This window comes from Chelonia mydas, chromosome 7 (assembly GCF_015237465.2).
Source record: "Chelonia mydas isolate rCheMyd1 chromosome 7, rCheMyd1.pri.v2, whole genome shotgun sequence".
In the NCBI taxonomy this organism is placed as follows: Eukaryota; Metazoa; Chordata; order Testudines; family Cheloniidae; genus Chelonia; species Chelonia mydas.
The window spans coordinates 120195692-120208396 of NC_057853.1; the positions used below are offsets into that span (position 1 = coordinate 120195692).

General features: G+C 66.1%; 2 protein-coding genes across 5 annotated transcripts in view; one reads left to right on the forward strand and one right to left on the reverse strand.

The window, feature by feature from the left end:
- LZTS2 (leucine zipper tumor suppressor 2) overlaps positions 1–6175 on the forward strand; it is a 45854-nt gene extending 39679 nt beyond the window's left edge. For all 4 annotated transcript variants that reach the window (XM_037904678.2, XM_043550564.1, XM_037904676.1 and 1 more), the window contains 2 exons: positions 1672–1941; positions 3132–6175. In XM_037904678.2, coding sequence (XP_037760606.1) covers positions 1672–1941; positions 3132–3797 — 936 coding nt within the window. In that variant the 3' untranslated portion in view covers positions 3798–6175. The remainder of the gene's footprint in view (positions 1–1671; positions 1942–3131) is intronic.
- Positions 6176–6310: 135 nt separating this feature from the next.
- The window catches only part of PDZD7 (PDZ domain containing 7), a 28748-nt gene continuing 22353 nt past the window's right edge, over positions 6311–12705 (reverse strand). The window contains exons 12-16 of the mRNA XM_043550563.1: positions 11836–11927; positions 11102–11173; positions 10014–10562; positions 9157–9257; positions 6311–7091 (exon numbers count right to left, since the gene is read on the reverse strand). Of these exons, the coding sequence (XP_043406498.1) occupies positions 6951–7091; positions 9157–9257; positions 10014–10562; positions 11102–11173; positions 11836–11927 (955 nt within the window). The 3' untranslated portion in view covers positions 6311–6950. The remainder of the gene's footprint in view (positions 7092–9156; positions 9258–10013; positions 10563–11101; positions 11174–11835; positions 11928–12705) is intronic.

Here is a 12705-nt window from a genome sequence, read left to right on the forward strand (position 1 = left end):
GGCGATTGGACACTAGGAGGTGTCTGCTGGGGGGGGGGGGGGCGGTGCATGTGGGGGGCAATTGGGAAGGATGGACAGGCCAGCTGGTGAGCAGAGAGAGGGGACGTGGGGGGGGGGGCAGAGGTGGGGATGGGCTGCATGAGGGGCTGGGGGGGTTGGTGTTTGAAGGGCGGAGGTGGGGGAGGGGCAGGAGGCAGGCTGGTGCATTTGGAGCCCAATTGCTGTGAGCACCCCCTAGGGGTGCAGGCAGTAAATGCCTTTTGCGCTCCGGAGCGCCCCCTGCTGGAGCAGCCGTGCAGCTGACCAGCCTGGAGCTGTGTAACCCCAACATAGCCGCACTGGGGTGCAGGGGCACCACAGGCCTGGCCTGAGAGTGCCACTGCTGAGCGTGGGCTCCCCGTGGGGGAAGGCAGGCCGGGTGCAGGTCTCAGGGTTGTCGGTGGGGCCCCACGTTCTCAGTGTGAACAGGCAGCCCATGAAGCCTACAACACCCAGCATGCAGTGCGCAACCTCCTGCGGCGTAGACTTGCCACTGCAATGCATGCTGGGAGCTGTAGTCTTGGTGAGCCACACCTCCGTGTGTGCTCAGGCCTGGGCGACGCAATGCATGCTGGGAGCTGTAGTCTCCTGAACATCTCCACATATGCTCAGGCCTAGGCAACGCAATGCATGCTGGGAGCTGTAGTCTTCTGAACCACATCTCGAGATGTGTTCAGGCCCTGGAAATGCAATGCATGCTGAGAGCTGTAGTTGCCCATAATCGCATCTTCACATGTGCTCCGGTCTGGGCGACCCAATGCATGCTGGGAGCTGTAGTCTCCTGAACCACATCTCCACATGTGCTTAGGTGCGGGCGACGCAATGCATGCTGGGAGCTGTAGTCTTGGTGAGCCACACCTCCACGTGTGCTGAGGCCTGGGCGACGCAATGCATGCTGTGAACTGTAGTCTCCTGAACAACATCTCCACATGTGCTCAGGCCTGGGCAACGCAATGCATGCTGGGAGCTGTAATCTTCTGAACCACATTTCCACATGTGCTCAGGCCCTGGAGATGCAATGCATGCTGGGAGCTGTAGTTTCCTGAACTGCATCTCCACATGTGCTCAGGCCTGGGCAACACAATGCATGCTGGGAGCTGTAGTCTCCTGACCCACATCTCCACATGTGCTTAGGTCTGGGTGACGCAATGCATGCTGGGAGCTGTAGTCTCCTGAATCACATCGCCACGTGCTCAGGCCCTGGAGATGCAATGCATGCTGGGAGCTGTAGTCTTCTGAACCGCATCTCTACATGTGCTCAGGCTCTGGAGATGCAATGCATGCTGGGAGCTGTAGTCTTGGGGAGCCATGTTTCCCCTTGCATTTAGGCCTGGGCGATTGAATGCATGCTGGGAGCTGTAGTCTCCTGAACCGCATCTCCACATGTGCTCAGGCTTGGGCGACGCAATGCATGCTGGGAGCTGTAGTTGCCCATAATCGCATCTCCACATGTGCTCAGGCCTGGGCGACGCAATGCATGCTGGGAGCTGTAGTGGGTGCAGGGCACCCCCAGTGTTAGCGGAGGACGGCTGCAATCGGGGGCAGCCCATGGGCTGCGCTGCGTCTGCAGGGCAGAGTCTGGGGGCCGGGGCCGCGCAGGGCCCCCCGGGTGACGCTCTCGCCCCGCCCCAGGTGTACGAGGAGAAGCAGAAGCACTGTGAGCAGGAGATGGAGGAGCTGCGGCTGGGCTACGCCTCCCAGGTCAAGCAGGCGGCGCAGAAGGCCCAGCGCACGCAGCAGGTGCTGCAGCTGCAGATCTTCCAGCTGCAGCAGGAGAAGAAGAAGCTGCAGGAGGACTTTGCCCAGCTGCTGCAGGAGCGCGAGCTGCTGGAGAAGAGGTGCGCCTCCTTTGAGCGCGAGCAGACCGAGCTGGGGCCGCGGCTGGAGGAGACCAAGTGGGAGGTGAGCCGGGACCGGGTGGGACGGGACCCCTGGCTCCAATCCCAGCTGGCCGGGGCCCTTGGAGCCCTGAGGGTGAGACTCGCGGGGCTGTCAGTTCAGCTCCGCCAAGAGAAGGTCGGGGGGGGGTACTCGATCCCAGTCTAGAAACACCCACCTGGGGAGCAAATACTCGACGGTGGGCCCTTCGGCCTCGCAGGGCCGGGGCTGACGCCCTTCGATGCCTGGCAGGTGATGCTAGCCAGCCAAGGTGGACGTTTGCACGGGGAGGTTAGTTCACGGTCGGAGCCGTTCCCCCAGGGCTCTGCCAGATTCGCCGTCCCGGGCAGTTTTTAATGATTGCCTCTGGGAGATCTGCCCTAGGAGCGACTTCGGGGCTGTTCTCTGGCTGGGGTGGAGCAGGCCCAGGAGATGGGGGGCCCTCCAGATAGGGCAGAGGCCAGGCCAGCGTAAAGGAGTGTCCCTGGGCAAGACCTTTTGGTATGGGTCTTGCTCTGGCACCTCCCAACAACCAGGAGAACCCGAGGCCTGGGCCGTGCCATGGGGAGGTCTCTAGGCTCCAAAACGCGCCCCCTCCCCACCCCCTTGCTCCTGGCATCTGGCTGGGACCCGGCCCCGGGGAGCTCAGACTCGAGGGCTCTCCGAGCAGGTCCCCAGCCGCCCATGTGTCCTGCTCCCGTTCTGCGGCTCGGGGGCTCGGCTGGGCCTCGCCCAGCGGCTGCTGGTTTGTGCCTCGAGGTGGAGTGGGGCTTGCTGCCGAAGACTGCCTCATTCGTCTCCCTCCCCGGTGGAGAGGGAGCGACCTACTCGCCTCACCGTCTTGGAAGGCAGTTGTGGGGGGCTGGCGGAGGACGCTCGTTTAGTGGGGTGGGGGGTGGGGAGGTCTTCCTGCCCTGTCAGGTGCAGAGGGTGCTGGTGCTGGTTCCAAAAGCCAAGCCGCCCCGTTGGGAGGCAGCGCCAGTTCTGGGGGCTGGTTTAGGACGATGTGTCATTGGCAAACGTGTCGCTTGGGGGCAGGATCCTGGTTCTCGGGGCCACCCCATGGGGGGAAGGGGCGGGGCCTGGCTCGGGCAGCCCCACTGGCGGGCGGGTGGGTGGGTGGGAGGTTCTGGAGGCTGGGGGGACCATTGCCCTTTCGGGGGGGGTGTCGGGGCGGGGCCAGCCCCAGGGCCTAACCCCCTCCCCCCCCCCAGGTGTGCCAGAAGTCGGGCGAGATCTCCCTGCTGAAGCAGCAGCTGCGGGAGTCGCAGGCAGAGCTGGCGCAGCGGGGCACCGAGCTGCTGCTGCTGCGGGCCCAGCTGCGGGAGGCGCGGGCGGAGCGGCAGGCGGGCGAGGAGCGGGCGCTGGGGCTGCAGGAGGCGGCCCGCGCCCGGGCGCTGGAGCTGGAGGTGTGCGAGAACGAGCTGCAGCGCCACAAGGGCGAGGCCGAGCTGCTGCGGGAGAAGCTGGGCCGGCTGGAGCAGGAGGCGGCGGGGCTGCGGGGGGCGCGGCGCCCGCCCCGCTGCCCGGAGCCGCCCGAGCCCAGCCTGCTGTGGGCCAGCGACGAGGCCAAGGCCCAGCGGCAGGCGGCCGAGACGCTGCAGGGCCTGCGGGCCGAGCTGCTCCAGGAGCGCCGGCGCGGCCAGGAGCAGCGGGCCGCCTTCGAGGCCGAGCGGCTCACCTGGCAGGGCGAGAAGGAGCAGGTGATCGGCTACCAGAAGCAGCTACAGCACAACTACGTCCAGATGTACCGGCGCAACCGGGAGCTGGAGCAGCACCTGCACCAGCTCAGCCTGGAGCTGCAGGCCCCGCGGCTGGACGAGCGCGGCCTGCCCGGGGCCGAGATCTGCTTCGAAGAGATCACCGCCACCGAGATCTGAGCCGGGGCCCCGGTGTGCCGGCTGCCCCCTCGCTGCCTCGTGAGCTGGACCCCGCCCCTTCCGCCAGATGGGTGTTAGCCGGCTGCTTGGGGGGCAGCTGGCATAGGACGGGGGCAGGCTGTGCCCATGGCTGGTCCATGGGGGAAGGGGAGCTGGGCCTGCGGCTGCTGTAGCCCGAGCCTGGGAAGAGCCGATTAACAGCTGATCCCCTTAGCGCTCGGGAGGGGATTAGCGGCACCCGCTCGTAGCCGGCTGGGGGGCGCCGGGATCATCCCTCTGCCGTATGGGCCCTGTCACCTCTCCTGCCGCGCCCCAGAGCCTCCATCGAGCTGTGAGGAGGTGGCAGGGCTGCTGGCCTCCCCCGAGCCAAGGCCCCTTGTGCTGGTCACGCCCCCCCCCCGGCTGGCTCCGGTGTGGTGGTGGGAATGGGGCTGGGCCGTGGGAGGGAGGCCCCCCTCCGTGGCTGCCAGGCTCGCTGGCTGAGCAGGGGCTGGCGCGAACTCCAGGCTCGGTGGCACAGCCCCGCAGCGCGTCGCCTGCCAGCCTGCCGTCAGGTGGGGCTCCCCCAGGGGCGGTCTGCGGAGCCAGCCCTGCCCCGGCCAAGCCCCTGTTCTGCACCCCCCACCCGGGGGGGCTTGCAGGTTGCGGGTTTGCCCAGTCAGTGCAGGGTCCAGCCCAGGGCTTGGGATCTCTATGCTCCTCTTCGAAAACCGGCTTCCCCTTTTGTGGGCCTGCTCCCCGCAGAGGCTGTATTGGCAGGCAGGGCAAGGACTGAGTGGGGCACACGCCTTGCGGCTAGAGCTACGCCCTCCAGGTGCCCATTGAGGAGCTAGTGGGCTGTGAGCAGGGCTGCTCTGCCCAGTTCCCCCAGCTCTGCCCTCCGGGTGCAGTCCCCATGCCTGGCATCCCCTGCCCACGGCCCATGGGGTTCAGCGTTCCCTGCGTCCAGCCCTCTGCTCTGAGGGATCCTGCCCAGGCTGGCTGCCCCTCTGCGTTTCAAACACCCGGCTTTGCAGGGTTTCGTTTCTGTGCCATTCAAATGTACTCTATTTTTGTAGGACCTACAGAAAGGTGTCTGGACTTCCTGGGTGCAGTAGCAATTCATTAGCCAGCGTCCGTGGTGATTCCGCTCCCCATCGCTCGGCGGGGAGGTCTGCTCACACCCCCGCCCTTTGCCTTGTCTTCCCGCGTGCCGAGCTGTGCCCCCGCCCCGGCCCTCCATTGCCAGGGCCCTGCTGCCCTGTTTTGCTAGCCAGCCCCAGCTCAGGGTGGGACCCTCTGCCCCCATCCCATGCGGGACTGGCCCCAGCCTGGCTTTGCCTTTTGCTTCTGGCCCAGCGTCTGCCTCTGCCTGGCATGTGCTCCCCCAGCCCCACCCCCAGCCCACTGGGAGCACCTCTGCATGCCCCATCCCCGCCCGGCCCAGCACCCACCCCCGTGCCCTCCTGTGGCAAGGCAAAGGCAGCCATGCTGTGGGCGGCGGGCAGGTTGTGTGGTGCCTGGCGGGCAGAGGCTGAGCTGTTGCACAGGGCCATGGATCAGCTGCCCCTTTCTCCCTGGCGTGTGCCAGGCTGCTCTGGGAATGGCCACATGGGCACTACGCAGCCAGGCAGGGACTTTGCTGAGCCAGGCCCTGCCCATGGGGCAGCTGCCCCTTGTGCTAAGCAAGGACCTGGGCACCAGCTCCCTCCAGGGGTGGCAGGCTGCTCCAGCAATTCCTCACTGGGCCCCTTTCCTTACATTGGGCTGGGCCCCCATCCTGCCCGCGGGTGCCAGCCCTCAAGGCCAGGCTCCTCCTGGGGCCTACTCGTTCCAGGGTGATACCAATCCGTAGGCACAGTCCTCACCCAGGAACACAGGGGAAGCTGGAGAGGCAGGGCCGGGGGGCGCCTGCCTAGCTGGAGCGCAGCTGAGGGGCTGGGGCAGCTGCTGTGCCCAGCCTGTGCCCCCCCTGGGATCTGATGTGCCCAGTCTGGCAGCTGCCATCCCACTGGCACTGTCCCCAGCCTGATCTGCCCGTCCCTCCAGCTACAGCCAAAGCCCCTGAAGGGATGTGTGCGCCTGGGGGTGGGTGGGGTGCTACGTACAATACAGGATTAGATCAAATTATTTAAAAACAGCACACACACCCCCCCATCAGCCCTGTGGTGCCCAGCTGCCCTGGCACAAAGGGAAGGGTTGGCACTAGACCAAAGGAACATCTGCGCTGTGTCCATCCGCTTGTCACCAAGCCGCACCCCTGCCCCGGGCAGCGCCAGCCGGCATGGTTTGTTTTGTTTTTTTACTTTATTTCTGACCTTGTCTGGTTCTCAGGCTGTGTAAATTTCTTGTACAAACTGAGAGGAAAGTGCTAATAAAACCCACCCCTCTGTTTTTAAGAGATGTGTGTGTTGGGGGGGGGGGGGAGGGAGGAAACGGCGGGGGGGGGGGGCAGTGTGAGCACCACCCACGGGCCGTCGCCCTACTGTGAGATGCCAGGGGCTGGCTGAACCCGGGTACCTGTAAAGTGCATGGGGTGCCCCCCCGGTTAACAACCTACAGTGGGAGCCAGCTCGTGGAGCGCTCCCCGGGGCGGTGGGGGGCTAGGGTGTATGGGGGTCCTTACACAAGCAGCGTGCTGGAAGCAATGCTCCCTTTCCCTCCCCCAGGCATAGGGCTTTTAGCCTCTCCCGCGGCCTCCAGCTCGGAGCCGGATTGTGGGGCTGTGGCTGGGAGCCACCCTGGGCCGCAGGCGGCGGTGGCCGGTAAAACACGATGACCCGTCCCCTGCAGGAGGCGACACAGGGGGGCAGGGTGGCCATTGCAGCCCCATGGCGTGGTAGCCCCCTGCTGCGCCCTCCTGCCCCCGGGGCCGAGTCTCGCCCATGCACCCAAGACCAGTGGGGGTGTCTGCATGTCAGGGATGCGCCAGGCCCTGCTGCCGGAGCCCGCCCTCCCCGGGGCCAGGCCTGGCTGAGGCCACCTGGAGCTCTCTGGCAGCGCACTGAGCGGGGGGCCTCTTCTCCCACCCCTGCCAGGCTGCAGTCGGGCTCGTGGGGCTGGATGCCCATAGCCGCGGGCTCTGCCTGTCCTCCCGTGGGCCTGGAAGACGTCCGTCTGCCTATCCGCTCAGCCTGTCGCTGCCAGCCTGGCACCGTCCCTGGCTGGGCTGCGTCACGCCTTGGGCACCTTCACCACCAGCTCCATGGGTGCCTGCCGGTTGGTCCTGTAGGCCTGGCGGATGAGGTCCACCGCCCGCTGGTGGGTGACGTTCTGCAGGCTTGCCCCGTCCACCGCCACCAGCTCGTCCCCAGCCTGGCAAGGCCAGAGAGACAGGGTTGGGAGCCTACAGTGATTGGTCGCCAGCCATGGACATGCAGCCACCTCTGGGGTAGGACACGGCAGCTGTGGCAACAGCACGTAGCAACCCTACACAATGATGGGGGCCAGGCAGTGACAAAGGGGGGAGGAGTGCAACTACCTTGCACCCTGGGGTTTTATTTGGCTTGGGGGGTTGGTTAAGGGCTGGGCTCGGGTAGAAGCAGCCGTGGCGGGGAGGATGCAGGGCACTGAGGGCAGGGATGGCCCCCCTCCCCCGGCAGGCTGAGGGGTGACAGCCCTGCTGTGCCTGGCTCTGGGCTGGAGCCCCAGCTCCTCCCTCTGTTACCTGGGGTGCTGGGTGGGGCCCTGGGGACCAGGCTGGGAGCTTGGTGCTCCTGCATTGGGGGTGGGGGTGGGGTTACTGAATGTCAGGACGCCTGGGTTCTTGGGGAGGGGAGTAGGGGGCCAGGGGTTAGACTCCAAGCTCTCTCTTCCTCTAACCAATAGCCCCCCTCTGCCCCTCCTCCAGCACGCAGACTGGAACCCAGGAGTCCTGGCTCCTGCCTGCCGCCCCTCCATTAACCTGGACGACGTTATCCAGTGCTGCCCCCCACAAAACGCCCTGGGACCTGTCTGAGAAACCGGAGGGGGTGGGGAGGCATGGCCTCCTTCAGCATTGCCCACAACTCTGTCTTCTGTGGGGCGGCCGTGGGCCTGGTGCCAAGCCAGCTGCCAACTGCTGCTGTGGGGCAGGGCATGGGGGTGGCGGCTGCTGGGTGGGCAGGGCCTCAACAAGGCTCTTTGTCAGTGCCACAATGGAGGCCGCAGGGGCTGTCCTCCCCCTTCTCCCACCCCCGGGCACAGCCCGGCTTTGCCACGGGTGGGAGGCCGGGTGCATACGGCGTCCTGCTGGCCAGGGCCTGACCCCGCTGCCCCCCCCTCCCCGCCCCCAGCTGGAGAAGCCGAGGGCAGGGCAAGCGTGTGGCTTCCCAAGTTGCATGCAGGCAGGGGCAGCTGGCTCTGGGGGGCACCTAGCTCCCTAGTTGGCTGCCCATGCCCAAATGCCCACCCAACTCCTCTCCTTGCTGGACCTCCCGGGCCAATCACGCTCACTAGCTCCTGGCTACTTCCCCTTGGGGGTGGGCTAGCCCTGCAGGACTAGTGGAGCTAGACCCTGGCTACTTCCCTGCCAGGCTGGGCTGGCCCCTCTGTAAGCCTCCTCCCTCCCCCAATCTGGGCTCCAGGATACATCAAGGAGGCTGGTGGCAGGGACGGGGCTAGCTGGTGGGCAGAACGCTGGGCTGGAACGTGGGACAGCTGGGTTCTAAGGGTCTACCACAACCTGCCTGAGTGTCACTTAATCGTGCCATGCCTCAGTTTCCCCACTGATAGTGGGGGGAGCAGTGACCCTGGGCGGTAGGGAGAATGGCTGTTAGTGCTTTAAAATCTGGAGCTGCACGGACCCATCCTGTCCGCTGCTTCCATGGCTCTGGAAGCCTCCAGGCTGGACACATCATTTCAAACACATCTTGCAGCCTTGCGCTTACAAAGAACCCTTCCAAATGTGACCCGAAGGGTAACTGATGCCAGGGCGCCTGCCTGTGTCTGTCGCTAGCCTGAACCAATGGCTCTGGGCGGCCTGAACTGCCCCTGCTCAGGCCAACTGACTGCTAACTCTGAACCCTACTGATGGCAAAAGGCCATTTTGCATTTCTCGCCCCTGAGCAAAGCATACAAAGGAGAGCGATGCTCCCGCTATGCAGAGCTGTGCCACCCACAGATGTGTGCTTTGCCATCTCGTGAGGAGAGGTGGGGGGGGCATGGGCGGAGCATGGGAAAGGTCCATGCTCCTGTGAAAAGTCATTCAGCTTGTGTGTCCGACTCAGCCCTGGCCAGCGCCGCAGGTACGCGTCCCTCCCCGGACGCCCCCAGGACCCCATGTCTGCCCAGTGTCTGATCACATAATGGGTCTGTGCCGCAGAGAGACCAGCTAACCTCCCCGGGGGTTAGCCCCAGCCGCGGCAGGGAGCCCCCCTCCCTCCCCCCCCACTCCCCGTACCTTCAGGGCCCCGCTCAGGAACGCCGCCCCTCCAGGAAAGATCTTCTCGATCTTCACCATCGGCTGCACCTTGGACTCGATCCCGCCCGAGATGCTGATCCCTGGAAGGCAGGGGTGGACCAGCCCCAGCCTGCCCAGTCGGCCCAGACCCCCCCTCCCCCCGAAGCTGGTGCCACGGACCTGACACCTGTGGGCAGCCCCCAAGCTGTAGCCCGCTTTAGCCACCCCCGACCCTATAGCTGGGATGTGCAGAGTCGGGGGTGGGGGGGTGCCGGAAGGGGATTCCCGATTCCCCAGGGCTAGTGAGTCCAGCCTGGCACCGTGGCAGGCTCTGGTACTCACACCTGCTTCCAGCACCATCCCCGGCCTGTGCCCACACCCCACTGCACCCCCCGCCCCCAGCTGCATCTGTGCTAGCAGACAGGGCTGGGTCCCCCTCCCTTTGGCACCTGAAACAGGACAGAGACTCTGGGGTGGGTGGGAGGGTGTCTGGTGTCTGTATTTAAGGGAGCGCCCACCCCCACCCCCCCAAGCAGATCAGGCTGCTGTTGTGGAAGGCCCTACACAAACACAGAGCAGGCTATGGTGGGCTCAGCTCCCCGGCACCAGGACTGGGCTGGGCCCAACTGTGACCCCTCCCAGGCCAGGCTGGTTTTCAAACTCCCACGTGACGGGCTCCCACCTCCCTTAGATTCGATGCCATGGCTGGCCCCGGTGCTGGGGTCTGTGAGCACGGAGGTGGGGCTGCAGGCGGTACATAGGGGGCAGGGAGGAGCTGCAGGGAGCCCAGGGGGCCTGGAGCAGCTGCAGGGCACCCAGGGGTGGGGGGGTCAGGGGCACGGCGGGGTACCACTCACCCAAGGACTGCCTGAGCTTGGAGAGGTGGACGGTCATCAGCTCGTACTCCTCCTCGGCCGGGCCGTTGTGGGCCAGCCCCTCTTCTCCCTGGGTCCCTTGGCTGGGCGCCGAGATGCCCGTGAAGACCTGGCAGAGCCGTGGCCGGGCCCGCTGAGGCTTGCTGAGCCCCACATAGAGCGAGTCCCCCCCTGGCTCGGCCTTGCCCTGCCCGTCGGGGGAGCTGGGGGTGCGTGGCCGCTCGCTGCCCTGCCCTGGCGGCTGTGCCAGCGGCTCTGCGGGGGGGTCAGGACATGGCATGAGCCCCGGGCTCTGGGCAGGCTCTGCCAGCAGCCAGCTGGGCCCACCGGCAGCTGGAGCTGCAGGGGGCATGGGGGGGGCCACGCAGGCGTCCACGGGCACATCGGGCAGGGGCGTGTAGCCGCGCGGGCGAGTCCGTCGGGAGGAGCCCTTCAGCCGCTCCGGCCCTGCCCTCGGCACCACCCCCTCCTCCTCGGTGCCCCCCGGCTCCGGGGCCTGGAGCGGCTGCAGCAGGAAACCTCCCCGGCGGTCTGCAAAGGAGAGACGGGGCTGTTAGCAACGTGCCGGGGCAGCCCCCCACCCCATCCCCTCCCAATGGGCCTCTGAGACCCACCCCGGTCCTAGCCCTGCCCTGTCCCTGGCCTCCAAGACCGCCCTGTCCCCCGAGAGGCTCCAGTCCTTTCCTGCCCCATGACCTCCGAGCCCCCCGGCCCCCAGTCCTGCCACCCCCCCAGCCCCAGGCTCCGAGCCCCCCATCAGCGGAGAATCAGAGCATGCGGTGACTGCCTGTTGGATCCCGGCCCCAGGACTCCAGCCACCCTCCCAGCCAGCCCCTGGCAACCCCAGAGCCCTGCCCTGACGTGACCCACAATCCTGTGGGCGCTTGGGGCCAGCTGGGACGTGCGGGAACCACCTGGCTCAGCTGCGGCCAGTGACTGTCGTCCTCTAGTGGACAGAGCCCGCAGCATTGCCAGCCCTACATGTGCAGCCAATGTGTGTGTGTGGGGGGGGGGGGCAAGCAGCAGGGGGCTGGGCGGGGGGGATCTGGCGGAGTGGGGGCAGTACTGACCAGGCACGGGTGTGATGAGGTGTCTCCTGGGAGGCATTTCCTGCTGCGCCGGGCGGAGCGCGGGCGATTTCCCTGCAGGCGGGCAGAGAAGTGCATCAGAGACAAGCCGGGCCCTTTGCTCTGGTTCCCGGGGCCCGAGGCTCTGGCTGCTGGCACGGCGCCTCCCCCGAACCAGCCCTACTGCCCACACGGCGCCAGGCTGCCACCCCCTTCCAGGCCGTGCCTCGCTGGAAAGTTTGGGGCTTCTGCCACCAGCCCAGTGCTGACTGCAGCTGTGGCCCCGCCGGTCCTCCCGCTCTGCCAGCAGCGCCCTGCCCGACTGGCACGCACTGGCAGGGCACTGACTCCCCTTTCCCCTGCTAGGCTGGAGCCTGGCCCGTGGAGTGCATGTGGTGAGCATCCAGCCTTGTGCCCGGCTTCAGGGGGGGCTGCTCCGAGCCGATCGCAGGCCTGCGGCTGGGGTGACGGGCGATGGGACACAGCAGTGGGGGTGCATTTGCAAGGTTCCCACCCAGCCGGCGGGTTTGGATCCTCACCCGCTGGGCCCATGGTTTCATGGTGCCCAGGGTAAAGAGGGGTTTGTGCCAGGACCCAGGGGCCTTAGGAAGCGGCAGGGCCTCGTTCATCACCAGGGGTAATGGAAGACTGGCAACCTGGGATCCCCGAAGCCAGCCCCCAAAAGGAGAGGAGTTGGGAGGCCAGCTGGGCCCAGCCCTCGCGGGGGCTCCCCCTACCTGCTCTGCTCTTCAGGGCGTCATAGGCCTCCAGCTCCAGCGACACGACCATACTGTCGAAGCGGCCCATGTCGGTGGAGGTGACCAGGCTCCTGCAAGGGGCAAGCTCTTAGTGCCCAAGTGACCGCCACTGAAATGCAGCCACCTCTGGGGCAGAACGTGGCCGCTGCTTAACAGCACACAGCAACATGAGGTGACAGCTGTGGGCAGAAGCATCCCAGATTTAATTGCAATAATGGGGGTGATTCTAGGGAACCCAACGTACTTACCCAGCCAGGATCTGCCCAGGACGTCACCTCTACGCTCACTGTGAAAACTGCCATGAATGGAGGGACATGAGGGATCAGGGGCTTGGACCCAGCCCAGAGCAGCACAGAACCCCCTAGCACCATTGTCTCAGTACCTAGTCAGAGCCAAGAGCGCTCGCTAGGGCCCTGCCTGCATCATGCGCTCTAGCCCCCCTGGAAATGCATGGACTCGAGCCGACGTCCCACCGGGGCCACAGGGCTCAGGGCTGAGCTAGTTAATCTAACTGCTGAGCAGGGGTAAATCCAGCCCTGGTGAAACCAGCAGCCCCGGCTGTGTGGGATGGAGACTGGCGAGGCAGGGCGCAGTGTGAGGCCGGAGCGAGGAGACAGTCCGAGCTGGACTGGAAAGTCTAGGAGAAGGAGGAGCTGGGAGGCCAGGAGTGCAGAGCAAGCGGTGGGGGCCGTTCACCGTCCCGCGGCACAGAGGGAAGAGGCGCTAAGGGCCAGGATCATGAGCCAAATCCTGCTCCTGAGGCTGGGGGAACCTGCAGGGACCCAGGGAGTTAAAGGAGCTGCCGGCTGCTCAGGGCCGAGTTCAGAATCTGGGCCGCGCAGCCTCCCT